The sequence below is a fragment of the Heliangelus exortis genome, chromosome 3 (assembly GCF_036169615.1).
Source record: "Heliangelus exortis chromosome 3, bHelExo1.hap1, whole genome shotgun sequence".
In the NCBI taxonomy this organism is placed as follows: Eukaryota; Metazoa; Chordata; class Aves; order Apodiformes; family Trochilidae; genus Heliangelus; species Heliangelus exortis.
Genome location: NC_092424.1, coordinates 57,308,396 through 57,332,873, shown reverse-complemented (window position 1 = coordinate 57,332,873; position 24,478 = coordinate 57,308,396). Strand labels below are relative to the sequence as shown.

Sequence of the window (24,478 nt, the reverse complement as noted above, 5' to 3'; positions counted from 1 at the left end):
AAAGAACAAGGTGCTTATCCTGATTCAAGAGGTCTTTCTATGGGGAGGGCTTCCTCAGCACAGGTCACTCATCCTCCAGTGGCATTCTGAAGGTTTTACCCTTCAGGTAATTAGTGCTCACCTCCAGAATGCCTAAAAACTGCAGCTCCCTCTTTGTGCCGAGTTACTGGGGTAATCCACTTACTCCAGGTAGCAACAGTGGCGTGGTGAGGAGAGGCTACCTTCCCCCTGTACACCCAACTCAGGACTAGCAGTGGTGGTTGCCAGGAGGAGCTGTGGCTCAGCACGCATTACTCCTGAAGCAGCTCAAACTCCTTTGCAGGTGGCCAGGATCTCTTTTTCTCTGTGGGAGTGTAATTGGCCTCTGAGCCTCTATAACCTCTAACTCCCAGATCCTATAGGACAACACTGATTCCCACTCTGGTGCTTTGTGCCAGAGGCTCCAGGCTAGATCACTATGTTTTCCTAGCTCAGTAGAGCAGAGACTCAATCTCACCCCATGTTGGGTGACAATAAATTTGTCACAGCTTTTGCCAATGACCAGGCAACAGATGCTGTTATCCTCCCCACTATCCTCCTGGGGGAAGATAAAAAGGAAAATATGGGAGAGAGACTTTAAGACGGGGGGGGAAAAAAAAAAAACAAAACCAAGCTAAAAAAGGTTTAATGAAGTAATAATAATAATGATGGTCAATTACAAATATATACAAATACGTACATACAGAACCAATACTCCTTAGTTTGTAACTACCTCCCAACCAGAAAAGTCTCCAACTGGACTTGGCAGCAGACAGAAGTGCCTGAGTCCAGGGTCCCAGTGACAGTCCACAAAAACCTTGGAGTAGCCAAGCCAGTCCTGTTCTGGGAGGCAGGGGAAGGTGACCTGTCTTGATGAAGGATGGTCACACCTGGAGAGCTGTCATCAAGTGCTCAGTGTCCAAATGCAGACATGTGCCGAGTGGAGTTCCTCAAGGGTCAGTACTTGGCCCAGTGCTGTTTAAGATCTTTGCTGGCAACATGGGAGAGTGGAATCAAATGCAAGCTCAGCAGGTTTGCTGAGAGCACCAAACTGTAGTGAAGTCAACATCCTAGAGAGCACCATTTCAAATTGGTTGGTACTGGGACTGGCACTAATGATCTTGTCAGTGACAAGGACAGCAGAACTGAGTGCACCCTCAGCAAGTGAGATGATGAAACCATGCTGTGTGATGCAGTTAACATGAGGGAAGGGAAGCCATCCAGATGGACCTTGACAGGCTTGAGAACTGGGCCCATGCCAACCTCATCGAGTTCAACAAGGTCAAGGTCCTGCACCTGGGTTGTGGCAATCCCAAGTACAACTACAGGCTGGGTGGAGAATGGATTGAATACAGCCTCTTAAGGAGAAGGACTTGGTGTGTGGGTGATTAGAAGATCAACACGAGCTGGCCATGTGCACTTGTAGGCCAGAGACCCAACCATATCCCGGGCTGGATCAAAAGAAGAAAGCTGGGGAGAGACTTTTTACAAGGCCATGTAGTGACAGGATGACGGGGAATGGCTTTAAACTGGAACAGGGTTACATTTAAGTTAGACATTAGGAATAAATGCTTCAGTTTAAAGGTGGTGAGACACTGGGAACAGGTTGCTCAAGGAAGATGTGGATGCCCCATCCCTAGAAGTGTTCAAGGCCAAGCTGGATGGGGCTTTGGGCAACCTGGTCTAGTAGAAGGTGTCCCTGCCCACACAGGAGTGTTGGAACTGGATGATCTCTAAGGTCCTTTCAACTCAAACAATTCTGTAATTCTATGGTTCCAAATAGGAAATAGTGAGTTATGTCATATACTTGAACATTTCTGGAAGTGAGTATTATGAAGAGTCTCCCCATTTTTTATGCTGTTCTTAGGCACTGCTTTCAGTCTCATTTCAAGATCCAACTGTATTAAGGATACTCTATTTAGATCAGAACAAGTACAACTTGTAGATGCTCACAATATAACCCAGACTTTCCCTGATCTTCAGTAATGCTGTTCTTCCCGAGTGCTGGTAGAACACTTCAGGTATCCTGGTTAGTCTGTCAGCCTGTAAGCAATCACAGGTTGTTCTTCACCAACATCTATAAAAGTATCTAAGGGAACATGAGGCTTGTCATAGCCTGAAAACTGGAGGCAGCTGCTCGGAATGACCAATTGTCTTATTTCTGCAGCAGAAACCTCTGGATCTGAAGAATTAGTGCACATTTCATTTTGGCTACTGTCAGAAACAAAATAGCTCTCTTTTACTTTGTGACTGTGTTCATCATCACAAGATACTTCCTCTGTGCTTTCCTGCTCAGGAACTTTTTCTGCTTTCATTGGTGCCTCTGGGGAAGGAACAGAAGAGGATCCTTCAGCGGAATTCTCAGGACTAACAGTTTCTTCTTTTGGCTCTCCCTCCAGTGAGATTACTTCATCATTGTCTGGCAACCCTGAAGGGGATGGCAAGACGTCTATTACAGATAAGTATTTTGTTTCTGATTTTGAGTCTAGAATGCTGTCGGTGTTCAGGTTTCTTATCACGCTGACCTGAAATGAGGGGGAGAAAAAAATGACTTTAAGTTCCACATAATCGGCTTAATTTATTTGCTGTATCTTCTGTCGAAGTTTAGAGGTTTAAAAAAAAAAACAACACAAGTTCATAATACAATTTTAATGTCATGCCAACCAATCCCAAGAGAAATTAGCAAAGTTAGATAACTGTAGTATAGTGTACATATACAGTCATTAGCCTATGTCTATGACTTCAACTCTTTCATTAAGATGTGAAGGCTTGAGAGGTGGGCTCATGCAACCACATGAAGTTCAACAAGGCCAAATGCAAGGTCCTGCACCAGGGTTGGGGCAACCCCAAGCACAATTACAGGCTGGGTGGAGAACGAATTGAGAACAACCCTGATGAGCAGCACTTGGGGGTGCTGGTTGATGAGAAGCTCAACATGAGCTGTCAATGTGCACTTGCAGACCAGAAAGTCAGCCATATCCTAGGCCACATCAAAAGAAGCCTGACCAGCTGGTTGAGGGAGGTGATCTGTCCCTTCCCAACTCCACTCTCATAAGATCCCCACCTGGGGTACTTTGTCCAGTTCTGGCACCCCAACTGTAAGGACATGGAGCTGTTAGAGCTTGTCCAGAGGAAGGCCACAAAGATGATCTGGAGCACCTCTCCTGTCTGAGAGAGCTGGGGTTTTTCACATGAGATAAAGAGAAGGCTCCAGAGAAACCTTACAGCAGCTTTGCAGTACCTGAAGGGGGTCTACAGGAAAAGCTGGAAAGGAAATTGGTGCAAGGGTATGCATCAATAGGACAAGGAGGAATGGTTTTATGATAAAGGAGGGTAGACATTGGGAAGAAATTCTTTAGTGGGAAGGTGGGGAGACACTGGCACAGGTTGCCCAAGGAAGTCGTGGATGCTTCCTCCCTAGGAGTGGTCAAGGCCAGGTTGGATGGGGCTTTCAGCAACCTAGTCTAGTAGAAGGTATCCCTGCCCATAGCAGTGGGGGCTGTAACTAGATTATCCCTTCCAACCAAAATCGTTCTATGAACCACACTTTTAGACAAGCTCTCAAAAATGTTTTCTATGTGCAAACACATTTGCAAGGACCAAATCCATTTCATGTTACCCAGTGTATTTTAAGTAATTTGAAGTTTGCAATGTAGAAGAAAAACAATAAAGGAAGAAAAAGCTGTGATAGTCTTCAACTAGCTGGGAAAACTTTTCATACTCTATAGCTAATGAGTGTAAGTTGGAATAACTGTAATATTTTGTGGCACCTTTCTCAATTGGGAGCAAAGTAAACTTTAGAAAGAGATCTTTAAAATTACATGAGAACTTTTATGCATACCCATTACTCTATGTTGAAGTCTTCCTGGTTACTGTGTCACTAAGCTCTCCTTCAATGCTGAGACAAGCCTTATTGTTTCACTTTGAAACCCCTCCACAGGAAGAATATATTCATTCCTTCAATGCCAATGCTTGTTTTAAGCAATTATGACATACCTTCAGGTTGTTAAAGTACCTCTGAATTATTTTTGTAAAAGGTGGTTTCAAGAATATAAAGATAAAAGAGGGTAAATTTTCAGCCCTATGATAGTGTTTCCTAAGGCTAACAAAAGCACGGGGGAAAAGGGTTACTTAGTTCCTCTTCTCCATTACATATGTGTATCACAGACTAAGGTAATATCTTAATAAAATGTACACAACTACTGGTTTTTTAGATACTCTGTAACAAAATAATCTGACTGAAACTACAAGTTGAGGGAAATTAGGAAGAAAGGGCTAGGAGTAGAAAAGGGGGAGAAAAATAACACTGTTTAAGAAAACCTACAAATAAGCAAGAAGAGCCCAGTCTGTATTAGCATATGAACTGAGAGCACCATCAAAACCAGACAATCAAATCTCATTGTGCTTTTCAAGAATCTTCCTTGATCAGAAGGTTCTGACCCTGTATCTTTACATCCTTATCTTCCTTAGAATTAACCATTATCCCTTACTTCATCCCTATATCTTTCTGCTCAGTTGCCCTGGTACCTGTTGATAGTACTGTGGTTTACTCCGGATCAATGGAATTATTATAGTTCAAAAGCAAACAAACAAAAAACACCACCACAAAACAAACAAATGCTCCCTGGAGAGCAGTTATATGCAATTTAAGTGAGTTTTATAGACAGACATGTCAATGCTACTAAAGTGATGTGATCCCCTGGGGAATCAAGGACTGTCTCTGGAAAACTGCAAGAAAGAGCATTAAGGTGGCTCCTGACACTGAGACCATACCACACTGCAACCTAAGTGCCATTCAGCCATCATTCTCTCTGGATGTTCATTTCCTGTTATGCAGAAACAGTCAGAACACTAAGTGAGGAATATTCAGAGTAATTTCCATGAGTATGTATGGCAATTGCTTGCTCATATGAAGCAGATGCTTAAAAGATCGTTGCAGAAGCCAGAATACAATCAGTAATGTGCAGATACTGAAAATACCATGTACAACTGGTAGGATTAATGTACCTTTTGAAACCTGGTTATACAGATGCATGAAAAAATACTGGATACTTATTGTATACTGACACTCACCTTGAAGGGATCAGAATCTGCAAGTTTTTTTGAGGGAAGGAAAAATCTGCCTCTAATAGTCACACAGCAAGCGACAAGAAAAAACAATTCTCTGTGTAAGCTGGAATCCTTGAGGTATGTGAAGTAACAAGAAATGCTGGAAGAAACTATGGCTAAAAGCTGCATTCACAACTTCCCACTGTTCCCATACCAGCACATGCTATACTAAAGTTAAAAACCAAAGCCCAACAAGTTCTTGTTTCTGTCCTTTTTAGGATTTTCACATGGCCCTAAAAGTCACAACCCTAAAACATGCTAGAAGAAGGCCTTGTACTCTACACTGGCTCTGGATTTCACAGTGCCAGCTGGAAATACTTAAGAGATAGACCTCGAAGATAAAGTACTCTCTATACAGCTACATTCAAGACTTCTATTCTCAAAAAGGAAACCCCTTTTTCTCTTTACGGGTTTTTGAGCAAAGCAAGATCAGGCCAAGACACTCCTATTCCCACTCATGAAATAAGGAAGTTTCAGAAGTAAAAAAACCACCTCTAGGCTTCCTGGAACCATAGGTTTGAGTCGATGAGTCATGACTACAAGACAAGTCAGCAACTCGTGCAGTTACCTCTAGCTTCAAAGAAAAGAATCACATCTTATTACACTATCTGGAATTCAAAGCACCTTGAGTAATGAGTAATCAAGATACAGTTGCTATTTGAAGAAAATTATTTACCTTATATATGTTAATATTTGTCTTTCATGCATCTTATCTCATACTAACAAACTGACAACCTTAAGCTGTTTCCTGGCATGTGCAAGTGCTCAAGATATCTTTCTGTCTCCAGTAAAGAGCACCTGAGCCCGAAGGTCTTGAACTGTCTTAACAGGCAAGGGAGATACACTGGTGGAACCCAAGCTCAAGGACACACATAAATAACATACCAAGAAAACCACAACAGTTGGGGTAATCAACAGTTTCTTTCCTGACTTTCTCTTCTAAGGGCTTGTCCACCTACAAGTTCCCAGTAATTTTCAGATATACATTTTCTGGAGGAGTTTGAGAAGTCCATTTCAAATCTTTTTAGCACCTTGGCAAAATCTGCATGGGCTTTGCATGATCCCAAAACAAATTAATGCAGCATTAATGTATAAACAGAAGAATATGTTACTGTCCTATAGACAGATGCTTACAGGAAAAAAAACTTCACAAAAAGTAGTAAAGCAGGTTCTCTCTTGTAAGATGACAATTTGTGGCAAGTATCAGTCATGAACAATTATAATTTATCCAGATCAAAAATAGATGCTGTATAACCAAAGAAGTCAAGATTTACAAAGAAAATTTTTAAGTTCTTTGTGATTATCCAGGAGTGTTTCACAAATATGGTGAGAGAACACAGCCTTGTCATTCCTGACGGGCTTGGAATAAGCACCAGCAAGGAACAGAAAGGTTGAACTAAGTATGAGCTAAAAATTGTAGTTGATGCTTTTCAATGAATCTTTATCTTATGGAGTGTTTTTTGTCTACACACTAAAAAAAAAAAGAAAAAAAAAAGAAAAGAAAAAAAAAGTGGAAAAAAAAAGAAGAAAAGAAGAAGAAAGTTAAATCAGAGGGAGATACCTCCATCATACCAATACACTAAGGCCAGGCCAAAACAGCTTAGCTCCTTCCAAAACAGCTTAGCACTGATCACAGACCTTACAAGAAAAATCTAGTACATGACAAATGAGAACTACTGCAGATGGCAAGTAGAAGGAGATGGTCTCTTGAAATATGTTTTGTGCATCCACTGAGAAGATACACTCTCAATGTGATTACCATTTACTACTGCCTCACATGTTGAAACTAATGAGACACCAGGACACAGTAACAGTACTAGACAGATACTCTGCTCTTGCCTGATATGAAATTGCTCTTTATTCACTGTGTTTCCTGAGGATGGCTACAGGAAGCTTGTAAGGTAGTACAGCTGCTGAACTCTCTTCCCTGTGACTGCTCAGTGTGAGAACACATTTCACCTAGTTGTTCTTCTCTCTTCTTACTTCACTATCACTCCACCCTCCTTACTCTGCACATCTCTAAGAACATTTTAGCATTTAGTATTATCACAATATTACCATGTAATGAAGGAATGTCACAGGTGTTCAGTGACAGCACAAGAGGAAATGAGCACAAGCTGAAACACATGGAATTTTATCTGACTGTAAGAAAACAATTTTTACTGTGAGAGTGATTAAATTCTGGCACGGACTGTGGTTGTGTGTTGTGGAGTCTCCTCCCTTGGAGATCTTGAAAACCCAACTGGACAAAGGCCCAGGCTGCCTGCCCCTAGTGATCCTGTCAGAGCAAAGGGCTGGACCAGACAATCGCAAAAAGTCTCTCAACTTCAGCGATTCCCCGGTTCTGTGTCACTACTGGAAAGAATAAAAACCTCCCCATCTGCACATACACTGAGTTGTTAAGAGCAAAGTTCCCAAACCAGACCAAATACTGCTACTTCAGTTAAAAAGACATTGAAGTCTAGCTCTAAAATGAACATGACACCTGTTCGCAGAGGCTGCAACAGAACATTAGAAACAGCATTGGAACAATAAACTGGTATAAATCCTAAACATCTCCAAAACCATGGTAAAAAAAGATGAGGCAAGCAAAAAGATATTATAGTTACAAAAATTACCTAGTTGGATAGTAAAAATCTGACAAAGATATAAAGTCTGAACTTACCAAAGACTTAGGCAACGTTATGTTCCTCTTTCTTATCTTCTTACAGCCACAAAATACTGACAATATTAGAGTCAGGCTCAAAATTACAGCACATGGAATGATGACATGCTGCATGCCTACGAAGTTAGAGCAAAATCTGTGAGGAAGTTTGGAAAAATAAACCCCTGCTGTATCGTTCAGAATAACTTCAGAAACCATATTAGCTCAAAAAGCTTAACTGTAATGTGTGAATTTATTAATTTACCACCTTCTTTTCACCGAAGAAAACTTAATTTACAAAGCACTATATCAAACAAATAAAAATGACAGAAAATTTTCATTTTATATAAACACAATGATGCTTTTATAGAGGTAAAGGAATTTAATACTTAATTTTTTGTCTTTCAGATGACAGATGGAGACAAACATATGTCTTCCAAGACACAGAACTGTTAACTACTATGAGTAAGATTCCCCTAGTCTGACTCTCCTTACTGTCCTCCCCCTCGATCAGAGTGCTGCTCTTGTGCATGAAAGAATGAACACAACTCTTCTATCAATTTTATCTCTTTTCTCTAGAGAAGTAATGAAGTAAACATTAAAAAGTGTTTAAGAAGCTATCAGAAATACAAAGTCATATCACTAGCTGCCTATGTTCTCTTTTAGTGAAGATGTTAACATCACAGTTTCATGACCACAAATTTATAGCTGCCTCAAACTCAAGAAAAGTCTATATATTTTCCTCAGTGATAAGACAGAACAAAAAGCCACTTGTTAAAAGAGAGACAACACTTCTGAAAACCATACAACTCGGTGCATGATCCACTTGTCATATGTTAATCACACCAATGATCAGGTGCAGTTAAACAGGTTTTGTAGTATCAATAAAGCAGGAAAAGCATCCCCCCAAAAATCCAACAGGGTTAATTTAAATAAACATCTTTAGAACTGGTAAAGTACAGTTGGAAAAGAATGACAAAGAATGACATACTTTCCCTTCTCTCATTCTCCTGTATGCATCCTAGTCATCCCATGTCTCAAGTCAGAGCTCAAATACTTAGATGTAACAGATTTCTGGTCAGACTCAGCATGTTCTAACTAAAGTTTTAGATTTTTCTTACTGAATTTCTGCTTGAGAGAAACATCAATGCAGCTTTCTTCTGATGGAGCGCCAATCATCAGATTGCCATAAAATTCTCCCTTTGCTCTAACACAGTAAGAGGAATCTTCAGCAGGAACTGGGATCTCAAGAGTACACTTGTACTCTGTACAGTTGTCTTCAGGGAACAACTCTTTACTCTGCAAAAAAAAAAAAGTTATAACACATCATTCAATTCAATACATCAATTTAAATGTAATAGTATCTTTCAACACTTCCAAAAATGTAAAACCAGTATTAGATATAGCTCCTAAATCATCTAGAAACCTTGCAAAAGCTGTCTGAACTTTAGCCATCAGCTTGTGAGCTACCTTAAAATGTTATATTTGATCACACTACAGGGCTTTCTGCTAAAATGTGTACTGGTTGCAACCTAGATTTGCATTCATAATTCCCTTAGAAAATTTGTATCTGTACACACTGGAAAAGGTAACCGTAAATAAACACATCTACTCTTTCTCAAATTTACCCCACATGACTGCTAAATAAAGTGGTATCAATACCTTGAAAGGTAATCAAAAGGTCTATCCAGACAAATAAAAGGGGCACAGGTAAAGTTACCAGTGTTTTAATACATATGCAGAAACTATAGCAGCTCTCTTGTGCACAATTAATGCAGTAATCTCCTTTTGTTGCAAGATGTCTCCCTGGACAACTAAAATCCAGACCTCCCAGACATGTATCTCACAGTGATACAACTAATGTTTAAGGGCTTCAGCAGTCCTCTGTTAAGTTCAGCTGTTTTCTTTGATATCTGTTGATCCTAACTGTCATAGGAGTGACAATTTAAGGTAAAAAACACATTTTTAATTTGAAGTTTTAATTTTGAAACTTACCTCATTTTTACTATTCCGAAGAGTGACTGAGTACATGTGATCCAAATAAATTTCTTTGGTCCAAGGAAGAAGCTCCACAGATGGGAATGGAGGATGGTAAATATCAACCACAATTTTATCACTGTGCCTTGAGAGCTTCAGTTTTGGTGGCCCTATTTTTCCTGCAACACATTGCACCTTTGCTATTAGGCCAAAGCTTTTGACAAAAAAATATGCTATTTATAGTTAGCATTACAAAGTTCATTAGAGATTTGAGAAGAATTACATGTTTATTTCAATTCTATAAATATCACACAATGTGACACTTAGAATTAAAGGTTACTTTATGAATATAAGTCTGATACACAGAAATCTGCTTCTAAAATGGACATGGAATTTCACTGTTGAGCAATTCAACTTTCCTAAATATGTAAGATCATAAATATTCAGCTCCCTGACAACAGAAAAACAAAAGCAATTAAGAGAATCACAGAATCAGCTGGGTTAGAAAGGTTCTCTGAGATCAAATCCAACCATTGACGCACTACCACTGTGGCTAGCAGACCACGCCACTGAGTGCCACATCCAGTCTCTTCTTAAAAACCTCCAGGAACCACCACCTCCTTGGGCAGCCCATTCCAATGCCTGATCACCCTCTCTGGAAAGAATTTTTTCCTAATATCTAACCTAAACTTCCCCTGGCAGAGCTTAACTCCATGCCCTCTTGTCTTACTGACAGCTGCCTGGGAGAAGAGACTGACCCCCCCCGGCTACACCCTCCTTTCAGGGAGTTGTAGAGAGTGATGAGGTCTCCTCTGAGCCTCCTCTTCTCCAGGCTGAACACCCCCAGCTCCCTCAGCCCTTCCTCACAGGACTTGTGCTGGATCCCTTCACAGCCTCCTTGCTCTTCTCTTGACCTGCTCCAGCACCTCAATGTCCTTCCTGAACTGAGGGGCCCAGAACTGGACACAGTACTCGAGGTGTGGCCTCACCAGGGCTGAGTACAGGGGCAGAATCACTTCCCTGGACCTGTTGGCCACGCTGTTCCTGATACAGGGGCAGAATCACTTCCCTGGACCTGTTGGCCACGCTGTTCCTGATACAGGCCAGGATGCCATTGGCCTTCTTGGCTACCTGGGCACACTGCTGGCTCATGTTCAGCTTCCTGTCAATCCAGACTCCCGGGTCCCTTTCTGCCTGGCTGTTCTCAGCCACTCTGTGCCCAGCCTGGAGCTCCCCATGGGGTTGTTGTGGCCAAAGTGCAGGACCAGGCACTTGGCCGTGTTGAACCTCATCCCGTTGGAATCAGCCCAACTCTCCAGTCTGTCCAGGTCCCTCTGCAGAGCCCTCCTGCCTTCCAGCTGATCCACACTCTCCCCCAACTTAGTGTCGTCTGCAAATTTGCTAATTGTGGACTCAACCCCCTCATCTAAATCATCAATGAAGATATTAAAGAGAACCGGGCCCAGCACTGATCCCTGGGGACACCACTGGTGAGCGACCACCAATTGGATCAGCACCGTTCAGCACCACTCTCTGGGGGCAATGGCCTATGGTAATTTTTTGGTGTCTAATGATCTGACTTAACATCTTAGCTTCTTGTTCAATGGGCAAATGGTTTTGTCTCTCTCCTCCACACAGGGCTACCAATTTTCTGAAAACTGTCAAACCCCGCCGTATTACCATGACTTCTGTCCCTTTGTCAAATACTAGAAACAAGCCAGAGATTCCAAGTCATGAAAGTATAGGGCAGGGAGGGAACCATAGTGGAAAACAAACAGGGTCTCCACTCTTAAATGCAAAAATCCAGCTCTGTCTAAAGCATAGCCCAAGGCAGGGAGAATCACATGGCCAACATCCTGCCTGAAATCTATACATTCAGCATGGTAAAACTATAAGAAGTCTCAACCTTTCCTTACATTTTTTTGTTTGCTTTGCACTGCCCATCAATGCTGGCACTGCCCCCACTGCTTTGGACAGGCTGGCCTGAAATCTAGACACAGTACTGATGAGAAAAAATGTGATCTCTCCCAGAGCAGCCCAGGGATTTACATGAAGAATGAGCAATTGTTTGTTATGAAGCTCCAGTGGGCTCCCACAGTTTCTAGATAATATCTAGACACTGAAAGCTGTCAGTACATGGGATTACAGTCCCCACAGAGACAGAACTACAAAAGTTCCTACTGAACAGCCATCATGCTTCATTTCATCCTGGACTCCTAACTTCATGATATTCTCAAATGAGACACAGTAATACAGTGAAAAGGATAATTACTCACTTTTCAAATTTTGTGAAAATTTATAAGGTTTACTTTGGGAGGGAACTTACCATGCCTTTGCAAAATAAACTCTTTTGACTCAACATACTCAGACTGTTGTGACCCAACAAGAGCTTTAACTCGAAGCCAGTAGGAGTCAAGAGGATGACTTATTTCCCTTGAGACATCACAAAAATGAGCTGAAATGTTCACACAAGTTGAGACGTTCTTATAGGAACCCGAACTGTAAAACAGATCAAGTTAAAGTTAATACAATTACACAATACTTCATAATACACTGAATGCGACAAAACATCTAAGAGGGTGACTGAACACTGGCTCAGTACCTTGTGTAGCCTCCGTTCCTGGAGATATTCAAAAGCCACCTGGACACAGTCCTGGGCAGCTGGCTCTAGGTGATCCTGCTTGAGTAAATGGATTGGACTACATGACCTCCGAAAGTCCCTGCCAAACTCAACCATCCAGTCATTTTACAAATTTTACCTTAACTTACACCTAGGCAAACCTCACCCTACTTGATTTCAACACACACAGAATCAAAAGAATTTACCAGGGACTTACTGCTTTTATATGCAGAGAAAAACCAGGAAATGACAAAAGAATAAAAACTTACTCGTAAGGGTTGATTTCCACTGTAAAACGAGGAGTTTCAGACATAGGTGGATACTGCCAATTGAAGATAGTTTTGAAATTTTCAGATGTTACTAGAGGCTTTGTTGGTGAAGGCACTAGAAGAAATAGAACACATTGATAAACTGACCTAGTCAATCATAAGAACAATCAAATATACTTCTAAAGTGTTTGGAAAAGGCAATGTGCTAGAAATTACAGAATAAAAAACTAAATGTAAAAATTGCAGTTACCCCACAAGTGGACTAGTTTGCCACCAGTACGAATACATACAAGCCCTGTGATGTGATTTATTATTCTTGTCTCCTATAGAGACAGCTTTCTTGCCCAGAACCCTGGATAACCCATGCCCATTGAAAGCAGGTCCATCACACAGCCCATATTAGGTTCATAAGCTGTGACAATTATACCCCTATGTTGGTATTATACAGACATACCAGCAAGATGGTATGAATCTACCTAAGTTAGAGGAGATCAGCCCAGGTCCTGCAGATTTCTCTTGCTCCAGGGGAGCTCTGCAGAATTCTACTGTCTGCCAACTCAGCCTTGCCAAAAGACAACGGGCCTGCTGGGGAAAGCCTGAATTCAATGTGAACTTCTGACAATGCCATTTTTGCCACTCCAGCTGTAGTTTTTAGAAAGCAATGACAATAATTACCTACTAACATTTGTAAGGAATTAGAACACTGAAGCTGTTAGTTCCACATACTCCAAGCCTTTCAATCAGCCACTGAACTGATTAAATTGTTACATGTTAACTTCTCGATACCTGGTTTGGCTTCCTGAATATTCTCTTGTTACATCCTGGATCAGGTAACTCAGGAAGACCTGGACTGGACCCCCCTTGCTTTCCAGTCTCCTTCTCAGAGAGGAGCCTGAGTGCATCTGGATCCAAATCCTCTTTTAATTGATTCAATCCAGACTGGACAGCCCACAAAAGGTAAACAAACTATTATGGTCTGAGGGATAAATCGATTGTCTGATACCCTCTGATCAGATTAAGGTGGAAATGTTGCACAAGGTTTGTTTCTTAAAAATTAACAAAAAATTTTCTTAAAATTTCTTAAAAATTACCCTTATTACAACAGTTCAAGTTAAATTCTTTGCAAAAACGGGCCACCCACAAATGTGTGTGTGTGTGTATGTATGTGTGTACATATATATATATATATAAGAAGGTGGGCCAAAATAAAAAAGTGTGGGGGTAAGAAAAAAAAGAGGGAGAAAGAGAAGAAAAATCACCACTCCTTGTTTTATAGGTCTGTGTTTAGCAAACCATAACAGTTCAGCCTAGGATGGCCTAGTTCCTGTGTGTGACTAAATCATCACAGCTGAGCAGCTGGAAGGGGCTTCACCTTTTTCTGCCCCTCAGTTGTTTTAGTTCTCTCAATCAATACAGTTATCATGGCATTCAGGATGTAGGCCATATGCAGACCCTTTATCACTGTCTCCATCCTCTCCAGCAGTCCCTTCAGAGTGCTATCAAGGGTCTGTTTGAGATTACAATGGTCCTTGCAGATCAGTTCCCTTACACCACCCTGTGGCTCAAACATGCTCTTCTCTTCATCCACCAGGGTGATTTTTACACAGTAGAGAAAAGATGAGGAGTTAGCACTCAAAAAGCAGGTTATTAAACATCGAATAACTGCAAAGCCAATTACAAACCCAAGTAATATGACAATCAACATGAATGCCATTTCAACATCCTGCAGACGTGATGGACTTTTAATAAAAACTTGTCCAATGCTAATCAATTTTGTAGGGCAAGCTTAGATACTTCCTGAACCTATGTATTCAATTCTTTAAATGTGACCTCAGTCCAATTGCACAAAACATGAACTTGTCATGTTGAGACTCTCTAATACATAATAATGTCAGACAATTAATGTGGTAGGTGCAAAAAATGCTTCTAAATCTAGACTTATTTTTTGTCCTCAGGTGTAATAATTGGGAGCTCAGACACTCAAGATCCATTCTTTAGAATTCATGGCAGTTCATTTTCAGATGCAGCTTTTCTTAGGGAGGATAAGTATTCAAGATGGACACATAGAAGGGATACTGACTGTACATGTTAGTTCAGCCATCTCATACATGTTCAGATGAGAGTTCATTTTCCTATCTGAACATGCCCACACAGTCCTGCTAGGGGTTGGGTATTTAGCTTTTTCACAGTGGTATAGATAACCCTTTGGTAATTGTTGTTTCTGGTTTTCTGTGTTCCATACCCTTCTTTTGTCTGGACCCTGGAAGGTTGGAAAGACTGTGGCACCTTAGAGAAGAGGAGCTATCGCAACAATTATCTCAGTTTTTATAACCATAGTTTGGAAAACCCCAACAAGTACACATATCAAAGATAAAAAGTTCTTACTTCATAAATAGATCAGGTTTCAGGGAATATTCTTTTCCAGTGAAACAATTCAACATGCGAGAGCAGTTTAACAAATATGAGGCATTGTTTTATAATAATATTCAGTACTCCTATGTTCTTCTACTTTCCAGTATAATGTTTCTCCGGAAGGCAATCAGCTTGTTATCCCATCACACCCACCCTCTTTTACCTCCCACCCCAATTGTTCCCAGGCAGGGAGTGTAAACACTGATTCCAATGGAGGTCAAGTGTTAAATATTTGTTTTAGGGACCATGCACATTCATACTTTCTATGGTTCTCCAAGTAAGGAGTCCCTGGTTTACTAGGGCTTTGAATGCACCATTCTGCATCTCACTGTACATTGTATTTATGCACAAAGTAATCTGAATTAGGGGGAGGTTCACACCAAGGTACTATAGTACAGGGAACAGGGATGACATCTTGTATTGAATTTGTTACATCTGATTGATAACAGGTGTGATTCCACAGGTGCTCCCAAACAGGGTGACTTGGAAGGTGTTACAAAGCCTTTGTTTTTCCTAGCCAGGTTCCATTTTCATTCTATTTTTGTTTTCTAGATTCACTCCCCAGCAACTGTTCACTCAGTATACTGCATCTGACAGTCACTGGTCCCAGTCTGGCTCAATAGGGCCTCAAAAACTGTTCCAGAAGGCCATTGGTGCGCTCAACAATGCCACTGGCTTGAGGATAAAACAGAGTATGGAAAACCCACTGGATTCCTTTGTTCTGTACCCAGATTTCCTTTTGCCAGACTGGTATCCGATTAAGTTCCCTTTGAATTTGTTCGCAGAAAGGGAGCCTTTCAGGCATCTCTTAAGGACAGCATAGGACTCTGTAAAGATATACAGTGCAGCCTGGAGTTTCCTAGTTAATTCATTCCAGACTGCTACCAGCTCTCCCACTTGGGCCTCCCTCTCTCCCTCTGTCACAATTTTGTCCCCAGTGTTAGATATTGAGCCACTGCTTGATATTTACGTTTTCCCTTCTCTCTTGGCAGATGCATTGGTAAACCAAACATTTTGTAGGGCTGATTTAAACTCAGGTGCTGCCTTGATGGGAGATGTTGCAGGTCCCTTGTTCAAGTCCCCATTTAAGAGGCTCCTGTACAGTATGTATTTTAGGAGCACCTTCCTCAATCTTATGGATATGACAATAATAGTCTAATTGTGCATACCATTTTCTGATTATTTCTTATTGAGCAGCTCCTTGCAGGGGGAAGGGTTCCTGTTGTAATTGCTTTTAAAACCTTAGAGGGTACTCTTAGTATGAGTAGCTGCTGCTGTACAATTTTGTCTGCCTCCTGCAAGGCTAGGTTGGACACAAAAAGACCCTTTTCCCATAGTAAGTATCTTTTCCCATAATGTGTATCTTTAAAACTTCACGAGACAAAGCCAATCAGGTGTGTTGGACTTTCAGATCTTCATTGCAACATGTATAGATAAATCCATGGATTGCATGCACTCAAAGGATCAGTTGGGTGTATGGGTCCTAAGGACTGATACAATCCCACCTCACAAACTAGGAGCTTTAGAGCTTCTTCAAGAACCAGTCTACAGTCCCACTTGGCTCTTTTCCGAGTCAAGTCATATGGTGGGCAAGCAATGATCAAAAAAATCTCTATAGCTCTGCTTACAAAAGCCAGTAAAGAAATAGGTTTATAACACACCTCCACTCATTAACATCTCCATGTTTCACGGGCCAAGAATCATCTCCCCACCTTTTATTCTAAGGGATGACACCTAATCACATCTTGTACCAATCTTCTTCTATACAAGCAACAGAAATGCTGTCTTTCAGGTGGTCCAATGGACCACCTTCACTTCTAGTGAAGGAAAAAGTAAATTTTTCTCAGCTTGTGTTTATTTTTGAGATTTGCTGGTTATACTTTAAAGCCAAAGAATGCCTGAAAGCTCACCACCTTTCCCTAATTGCAATGGTTATTTTCATGGAAGACTACCTCTACTTGCAGTCACAGCCTTACCAATTTGAGTCACCAAGGACTTACTCTCCATTTAGCAATAATACACAGAAACTCAGTGCAAGTCACAGCAGTTTAAGATCAGAACTGAGTGCTAAGCATTGTAACAGTTCAGACGAAAGGACCTCAAAACAGGCACAGAAAAAGGATCAGCTTGTGATTACCCACAGAAATTCTGCTTTTAATGCCTTGGGCAGACAATTCTAGGCCTCTTCTTCAGGTCTCATCCTACCTGCCTGCCCCATATGGTCTTCATTGTTCAGCTCACAGCCCCTTTACTCAAGCTGTTTATTTAGCTTCTACTGATTTCTCTGGCTAGTTCCCCATCTTGTACCAGTGCAGAGACATGGCCCTGGGACACATCAGCTTCATTTCAGACCAGCACTTTAGACCATAAAGAACACTGCAGATTTTTCAAGTGCTAACATTTAATTTTCACAGATGCCACTTCTGCATACTGCCAGTTAAAATGCTGCAACAAGGACTGTTTTACTTGAACCATAATGATGCATTATTCTTTTAAACAGGTTTCACGCTGTTCTGTGCTGCTAAGCAAGCACAATTGGAGGAAGCTGATAGTGGCTAATGCCACAATGGGAATTATATCTTATAATAAACACAAATTTACACTTGAGGTGCAAATTCAAACAGTGAGAAACTTAGCGTGGAAAAGGTGAGATGAAAATAGATAAGCAAATCATGTCATGATGCATGATACGGGACATTCAACAAGTTCTTGTTCACTTCCAGTTCAAATGCAGTGATCTCCACATGCAGTTATCTCTGTCCATTCACCTGGCATTGTAAGACAGCAATACTGGCTGACAGGCAACAGAAATGTCAGCAGGAACAATTTTTTTCACAGAAATTTAGCTGGATACATGCATTGTGGAAGAACATAAGAGGAACTTCAAATGGCAGTTCTATGCTCAGAGAATACAGGGAAAAAATCAGATTACTGAAAGAAAAGAAGCACACCTGGATTTTGAGGATGAAGAGATGGAGTGTTAAAAAGCAAAAGCAGGGCTAAAGGAGGAAAAAAAGGAAGCACAAACATGATCACTGGGTGACCTAGAAGTTGAATATTTAATAGAGAACAGACATGGGAATACAACAACACAAACTCAGCAAACTCACACCTGCATCAGTTTATGACCAACCCACATAAGTGGGATAGAAATACAAATATTTATTTGTTCACATACAAACAATCCAGACTAACTATTGCTGCCATATTGGTGGCAAAGACCTTAGCAGGTGTGACTACTGTGGGGTGTATGTGTATATATATATATATATATATATATATATATATATATATATATATATATATATACAGTAACAAGTATCTTCTTGATGTGCAAGTATCTTAACTAATGGTATTAAGTTTTGGAGACATTTATATCTGCAAGAAACTGAATAGTTAAAGCTAATTTGTGTATTGTACAGGAAGGAAATACTGGTGGGAGGGCATTACAAAAACAAGTATCACTGAAAGACACTTGTTTTACTTCAAGTATCTATTGCTTGGCTCCAGGCTGCTAAGAGGGAGGGTTTTTTTGTTTTTTTTTTTTTTCCCAAAGTAACAGGAATAAGTATACCTAGTTGCATCTAAGACTAAGGAAGACAATGTCAGCAACTAATTCACTACTTGTACAGCACATACAATGTAGTTCTGCTTCAAGTACATAAAACCTGAAAAGCCTACATGTTTCTACAAGTTTAACTTGTCCTGCTTTGTACATTCACCTCCTCAAGTCAAAGAACACCACCATACTGCCCATATTTCACAAATCACAATAGGGTCAGCCACACACAAACAGGGAAAGATTTCCATACAAGACTGAAATCAGACTATCTATTTTAGCATATAACTATTCCCAAGCCATATTACCAACAGAAAGGACTTGTGAAACACAGGTTTTAAATGCCCATATAGTCAATAAAACCTATTTTTAAAGTATATACAGAAGTACTTATTTTTTATACATGCAGATGTTCCATCTGTTCATTGAGCCTCAGCAATGAATCACACAACAACAAAAATTGAATCCACTGAATTTCCCCTTCTCCAGTTCAGAGGCATAAAAATGAAATAGTCTTTAAACTGATGTTTGTATTTTGTGCAACAACTAAGTTCCTCCTCTCATTCTGGCAGAGGTCATGAGGTGTTACTGTATACACAGAGGCACGAATGTTCATGGAAACAGTATTTAACTGAAAGAATAATAATGCATATAACAGAACAAGGCCTGAGGACTCCACAGTGAATACTCTATGGAGCCAGCAGCTTTCAAAAAAAAAAAAAAAAAAAAAAGATCAAGTTGCATGTGTCTATTAAATTTCACTTGGGCACTTACATACAGATTGGAAACAACTGAAAGCTCAAAATGACAAATTGAAAAACAAGCATGCAAAGAATCTTTGGAAGGCGCTTTTTTTTTTTTTTTTTTTCCTGTGAAAAGTAACAAAAAGTCCCTAAAATCCCTGGGTGACACACTAGGAAAACAGTTTTAAGTCATTTCAGTAAGCCAAGAGAACATTCCAAGTGGGTAATCAACATTTAGCCTGAGAAAGAACATCCAATATTAGATAAAATGCTAACAAATCAGTCCCTTCTGGATCCCTGACTGGGAAAACAGTGTCTTCCTTAACACAGAAGCAGAGAGTATTATGGGTTGGAAGGGACCTCAAAAGCTCATCAAGTCCAACTCCCCTGCTAGAGCAGGATCATCTAGTGTAAGTCACACAGGAAAATGTACAGTGGGTTTTGAGTGTCTCCAGAAAAGGAAACTCCACAACCTCACTGGGCAGCCTGTCCCAATGTTCTGTCACTCTCCCGGTGAAAAAGCTTTTCCTTGTATTTACGTGGAACCTCCTATGCTCAAGCTTGTATCTGTTGCCCCTTACCCTATCCTTGGACATCACTGAGAAGAGCCTGGCTCCATAATGAAACACACCCTTTACATATTTATTAACTTTAATGAGGTCACTCCTCATTCTCTTCTCCAAGCTGAAGAGACCCAGCTCCCTCAGCCTTTCCTCATAAGGGAGATGTTCCACTCCCTTCATCATCTTGATTGCTCTGCACTGAACTCTTTCAAGCAGTTCCCGGGCCTTCTGGAACTGAGGGGCCCAGAACTGGACACAATATTCCAGATGAGGACTCACCAGGGCAGAGTAGAGAAGGAGAACCTCTATCAACCTACTAACCACCCCCTTTATAATGCACCCCAGGATGCCACTGGCCTTCTTGGCCACAAGGGCACACTGCTGGCTCATGGTCATCCTTCTGTCCACCAGGACCCCCACATCTCTTCCTCTACACTCTGTCACAGCTCAGTCCCCAGCTTATACTGGTAGCTGGGGTTGTTCTTTCCCAGATGCAAGACTCTACACTTGCCTTTGTTCTATTTCACTGAAGTTCTCCCTACCCAACTCTCCAGCCTGTCAAGGACTTGCTGAATGACAGCACAGCCTTCTGATATATCGGCTACTCTTCCCAGTTTTGTGCCCTCAGCAAACTTGCTGACAGTGCACTCTGTTCCCTCATCCAGGTCCTTGATGAATATATTGAATAGCACTGGTCCCATAGACAAGCCCATGTGATATACCAGCCCTGTGTTCCACTTGAGCTCATCTATCCACTTTAATTGCACCCAGAAAAGGGTAGCAGCTTTGGTGACTTCACAAATGTAAAAAAAGTGATTCTGCTTAGCATTCACCACCACTGAAAGAGAAGATGAGAGGAACAAGATCAGATAAATGAGTACTCCCCAAGTGCTTCTGCGGGACACTGCAGCAATACACAATTAAAAAAAAAAGCACCAAATTGTCAGAAAGGCAGCATAAGCCCTGGCAAATGGGTTTAGAGAGTAGCAAGTCTGTACTAAAGGTGAAAAACAGGACACACTAAGAATTTAGTCTGTTTCTGAAAGCGGTATTCCCTTCTAGAATGGACCTCTTTAAACATTTAGGCCCTCAATTCAATTTGTTCTGAATCAGACAAAATTTACCCTGTATTAAAGCAGAATACAGCCACCTGGGGGCTAGAAGAGAACTGGAAGTACTGCCCAGAACTGCAGAGCAGGAAGAGTTCAGCACTCATCAGAAGTACCAGGCACACACCCTGTGGGAAATGACAGTCAGAGCGCTGGCTCTGTCCACTTTCCAGCTCCCCAGCCAGGCAGCACCCTTGGGTTAGCATCCATTCATCTCCACTGGGAACTTCTGGCAGCAAAGGCACTAAAGAAAGATAAACCATCCAGTTCCTGCTTTCCTCACACCGCTGGAGGGGAGACTGCCTGTAAGCTGGTTTTGGAGAGGAGCTCAAAAGACAGGCCAAGACCAAGCAGCAAGGTGCTGAGGAATTTTGTCCCTGCTATCTGCCCAGACTTCTAAGTGGCAGGAGCCATACAGTATATATGGAAGGGTTTGCACAGGCTTGCCTTCACTCACTTTTATTTATCTCTCCAAAACAAATATGAAGCACACAGTTCTACCATACTGTCACTCCTACACTTTGATGGCACTCCCTTAGCAAAGCTATTAAAACGAGCTTGAATTAGTGGGTGCAACAACAATTCTATGCAGAACAGAAGTTCTTAAAAGACCTTAAACACAAAAAAGAAACCACATTCAACTTACAAATGAAGAAAGTATGAAGAGTAGGACTAAAATTAAAAGCTTTTTTTTTATTTAATTTAATGAAGTGAACTTAAATTATTTCACAGGAATTGGGAGCAGAGACTACACACAATACTCAGTGCATTTTTACAGCTTCTATTTACAATGGGCTGTTATTTTCTCAGAACTCTGAGGTTTCATATTGTTTCACAGAGCTTCTAAAATCCCTGTTTATGTTAAAAATCAGAAACAAAAGACAGACCTAGATCACCACCTTAAAAAAAACCACAGGACTTTGCACAAGATGGACATTTTAAAAACTGCTGTAAGAGCAGAAGCTAAATGCTGCTGTATCGATTTTATGACTGTTCTCCACTTTTGTTATAGCTGGAAAGTCATAATAGATTACATCTAAATGCACTTCCTATAATCTGTTTTTATCTGAGGCTGGACGGAAGAACTGCTATGACTGCTAATAATCTGAATAAATCAAGACCACTGAGAGAATCACACACAACAGGAAGGAAGCTGCAAAAATGAAGTGCACACATCACCTTGAAAATCTGGCTTTCAGTGTGCAAGAAGCACCTGAACTACTATCACAGTCTCTAGTCTTCTACTACTACTAATATAAACTTGACCAGCAACCTTCTCTTCTAGGACATTTAAATGCAGACAGAGTTCCCAACAACGAAGCTCCACCGATGAGTCACAGGCCTATCTATGCTAATCACTCAGCTGTAGGAAAGGCAGCAGTGTTTAACTGTTCAGACAACTGCTCTTGGGTTCTAAGGAAAAGTGTGCCCTGGAGCAGAGGGAGGTGATGGAGCATTTCCTCTATGCACAATGACCCCTGAGATATCCATAACAAATGATACAAGGTATACCATACACAACTGGCATTGTGTTTGTACATTAAAATTGATTAATGCAATGTAAAAGTAGCATATTGTATTCGCAATAAAAGCATGCACCTAAAAGAGGTGAACTCAGATCTCAAAAAACACTAGTTAATACTTCAAACCTCCTTACTGCTAAAATGTGAAAAAAGGAATCATAGAATCAGCTGGGTTGGAAAGGACCTCTGAAATATCAAGTCCAACCACTGACCCACTACCACTGTGGTTCCCAGACCATGGCACTGAGTGCCACATTCAGCCTCTTCTTAAAAACCTCCAGGGATGGAGAATCCACCACCACCTCCCTGGGCAGCCCATTCCAATGCCTGATCACCCTCTCTGGAAAGAATTTTTTCCTAATATCTAACCTAAACTTCCCCTGGCAGAACTTAAGTCCATGCCCACTTGTCTTACTGAGAGCTGCCTGGGAGAAGAGACCGACCCCCCCCTGGCTACCCCCTCCTTTCAGGGAGTTGTAGAGAGTGATGAGGTCTCCCCTGAGCCTCCTCTTCTCCAGGCTGAACAGCCCCAGCTCCCTCAGCCCTTCCTCACAGGACTTGTGCTGGATCCCTTCACAGCTTCCTTGCTCTTCTCTGGAAGGTTTCACGGTTAAGCCAGCAACCATCAAGTCAAACAAATTGGTCACTCAAGATGTAAACTACCGAGGGACAAGCCAGCAGGTATATTATCAGATTTACCTTATATGGACTAGGAGCAGTAAAGATAAAGAGTCTTCCAAAGTCCAGTATGGTGTGGCTCATCCCCAGGGACAACTAAGTGCAATCATTCCACCTTGGCACGGCCTCTAAAACGCACCACGTCCCTGTGAATCTGCCCATCCGCCAGCCAGGCGGCAAGGCGGACCCCGACACTTCCCCTCCGCCTCGCCACGCTACCGGAGAGCAGCGGCGAGGCCGGGCAGGCCCCACTGCCGCCTCGGCGGCGTTCAGTCACGAACCGCCGTATCCGTTCCAGGCCCCTCGCCCCCTTCAAGAGTACCCGTACTGCCGCCCAGCCTGCCCTGCCCTGCCCTGCCCTGCCCTGCCCTCTGCCTTCCCCCGGCCCAGCCTGCCCGGCCCCTTACCTGCGGGCGGCGGCTGCTCCCCTCGGGAGCCCGCGCTGCGGCGGAGCTCCAGTACCGCCAGCACCAGGAAGGCGAGCAGCACCCGCATGGCGTGCGGCTACAACTCCAACTCCGACCGCCCCGCACCGATCCGCATTCCTTCCCCTCCCTGCTTCCCTCCGGCGCCTGCGCGGTGCCTTCCACGCCCGCCGGCACGGCTGGGGAGGGCCGGGCCGGGCGGCACGGCGCCTGGGGGCGCCCGGGGCGGGGCGGGAAGCAGCAGCGAAGGGCACTGCCGGGCATTGGGGAGCGTTGTGTCGGAGTTATGGGGGGCTGTGGTGTGAATGTTTGTGTTGTGTGGTGTTGCCGTCGTCACGGCCCGGCTTTGTTCGTTGTGGCTTGTTTTGGTTTTTTTTTTTTTTTAAGCGCCGGTCCTGTGTCATTCCTGTCAGCCCCAGGCGCTGGAAGATGCATCGTCCCCCTCGTCACGTGGAAACTTTGCCGCTCTCTTACACATTCCCCGTTCCTTAAAAAGCACGATGGAGTTCTTCAGAAGCAGTACTTTGAATTCACATACGCAGAGGAATCACAATTTGTACTGAGAGATTTTACTCTTTCTTGCAAATAACCCGAATTTATGTGCACCTAATAAAATGGAGTGATCTTGCTGCCAAGCTAGATGGAGGTGGCAGCTTTCAGCCCTCCTATTTGTCTCTCCCACCCAGTGTCCCAATGCCAGATAATGCTGCACCTTACCAGCCAACTTCAAGGGCAAGAGGAGCACAAGGACACAAATGAAAAATTTATGGTACTCACCCCCCCAGCTCTAGGGGATGTAGCAGCTCCTTTCTGAGTTTCCGAAAGTGAC

The 24,478-nt window shown here is 42.1% G+C and overlaps 1 protein-coding gene across 2 annotated transcripts; it reads right to left on the bottom strand.

Moving 5' to 3' along the window:
* Window positions 1–1,739: 1,739 nt before the first annotated feature.
* Window positions 1,740–23,812, bottom strand: IFNGR1 (interferon gamma receptor 1). Of its 2 annotated transcripts, none has more exons than XM_071740785.1 (7): window positions 23,632–23,812; window positions 12,638–12,752; window positions 12,075–12,247; window positions 9,767–9,927; window positions 8,893–9,070; window positions 7,793–7,908; window positions 1,740–2,543 (listed from the first exon to the last, which is right to left on the bottom strand). In XM_071740785.1, the coding sequence occupies exons 1-7, from the start codon at window positions 23,717–23,719 to the stop codon at window positions 2,049–2,051; spliced, it is 1,326 nt and encodes a 441-aa protein (XP_071596886.1). In that variant the 5' UTR covers window positions 23,720–23,812; the 3' UTR covers window positions 1,740–2,048. The 2 variants fall into 2 exon arrangements, with proteins under 2 accessions (XP_071596886.1, XP_071596888.1); XM_071740787.1 differs by lacking the exon at window positions 23,632–23,812 and adding an exon at window positions 23,246–23,376.
* Between the last annotated feature and the right edge of the window lie 666 nt (window positions 23,813–24,478).

Coding starts and splice junctions, on each gene's coding strand:
- IFNGR1 (XM_071740785.1), bottom strand. CDS start 23,719: ATGCGGGTGCTGCTCGCCTTCCTGGTGCTGGCGGTACTGGAGCTCCGC. Junction 9,928..12,074: donor GTTTATTTTGCAAAGGCATG/GTAAGTTCCCTC, acceptor AATGTGTTGCAG/GAAAAATAGGGCCACCAAAA. Junction 9,071..9,766: donor TTCGGAATAGTAAAAATGAG/GTAAGTTTCAAA, acceptor TTTTTTTTGCAG/AGTAAAGAGTTGTTCCCTGA.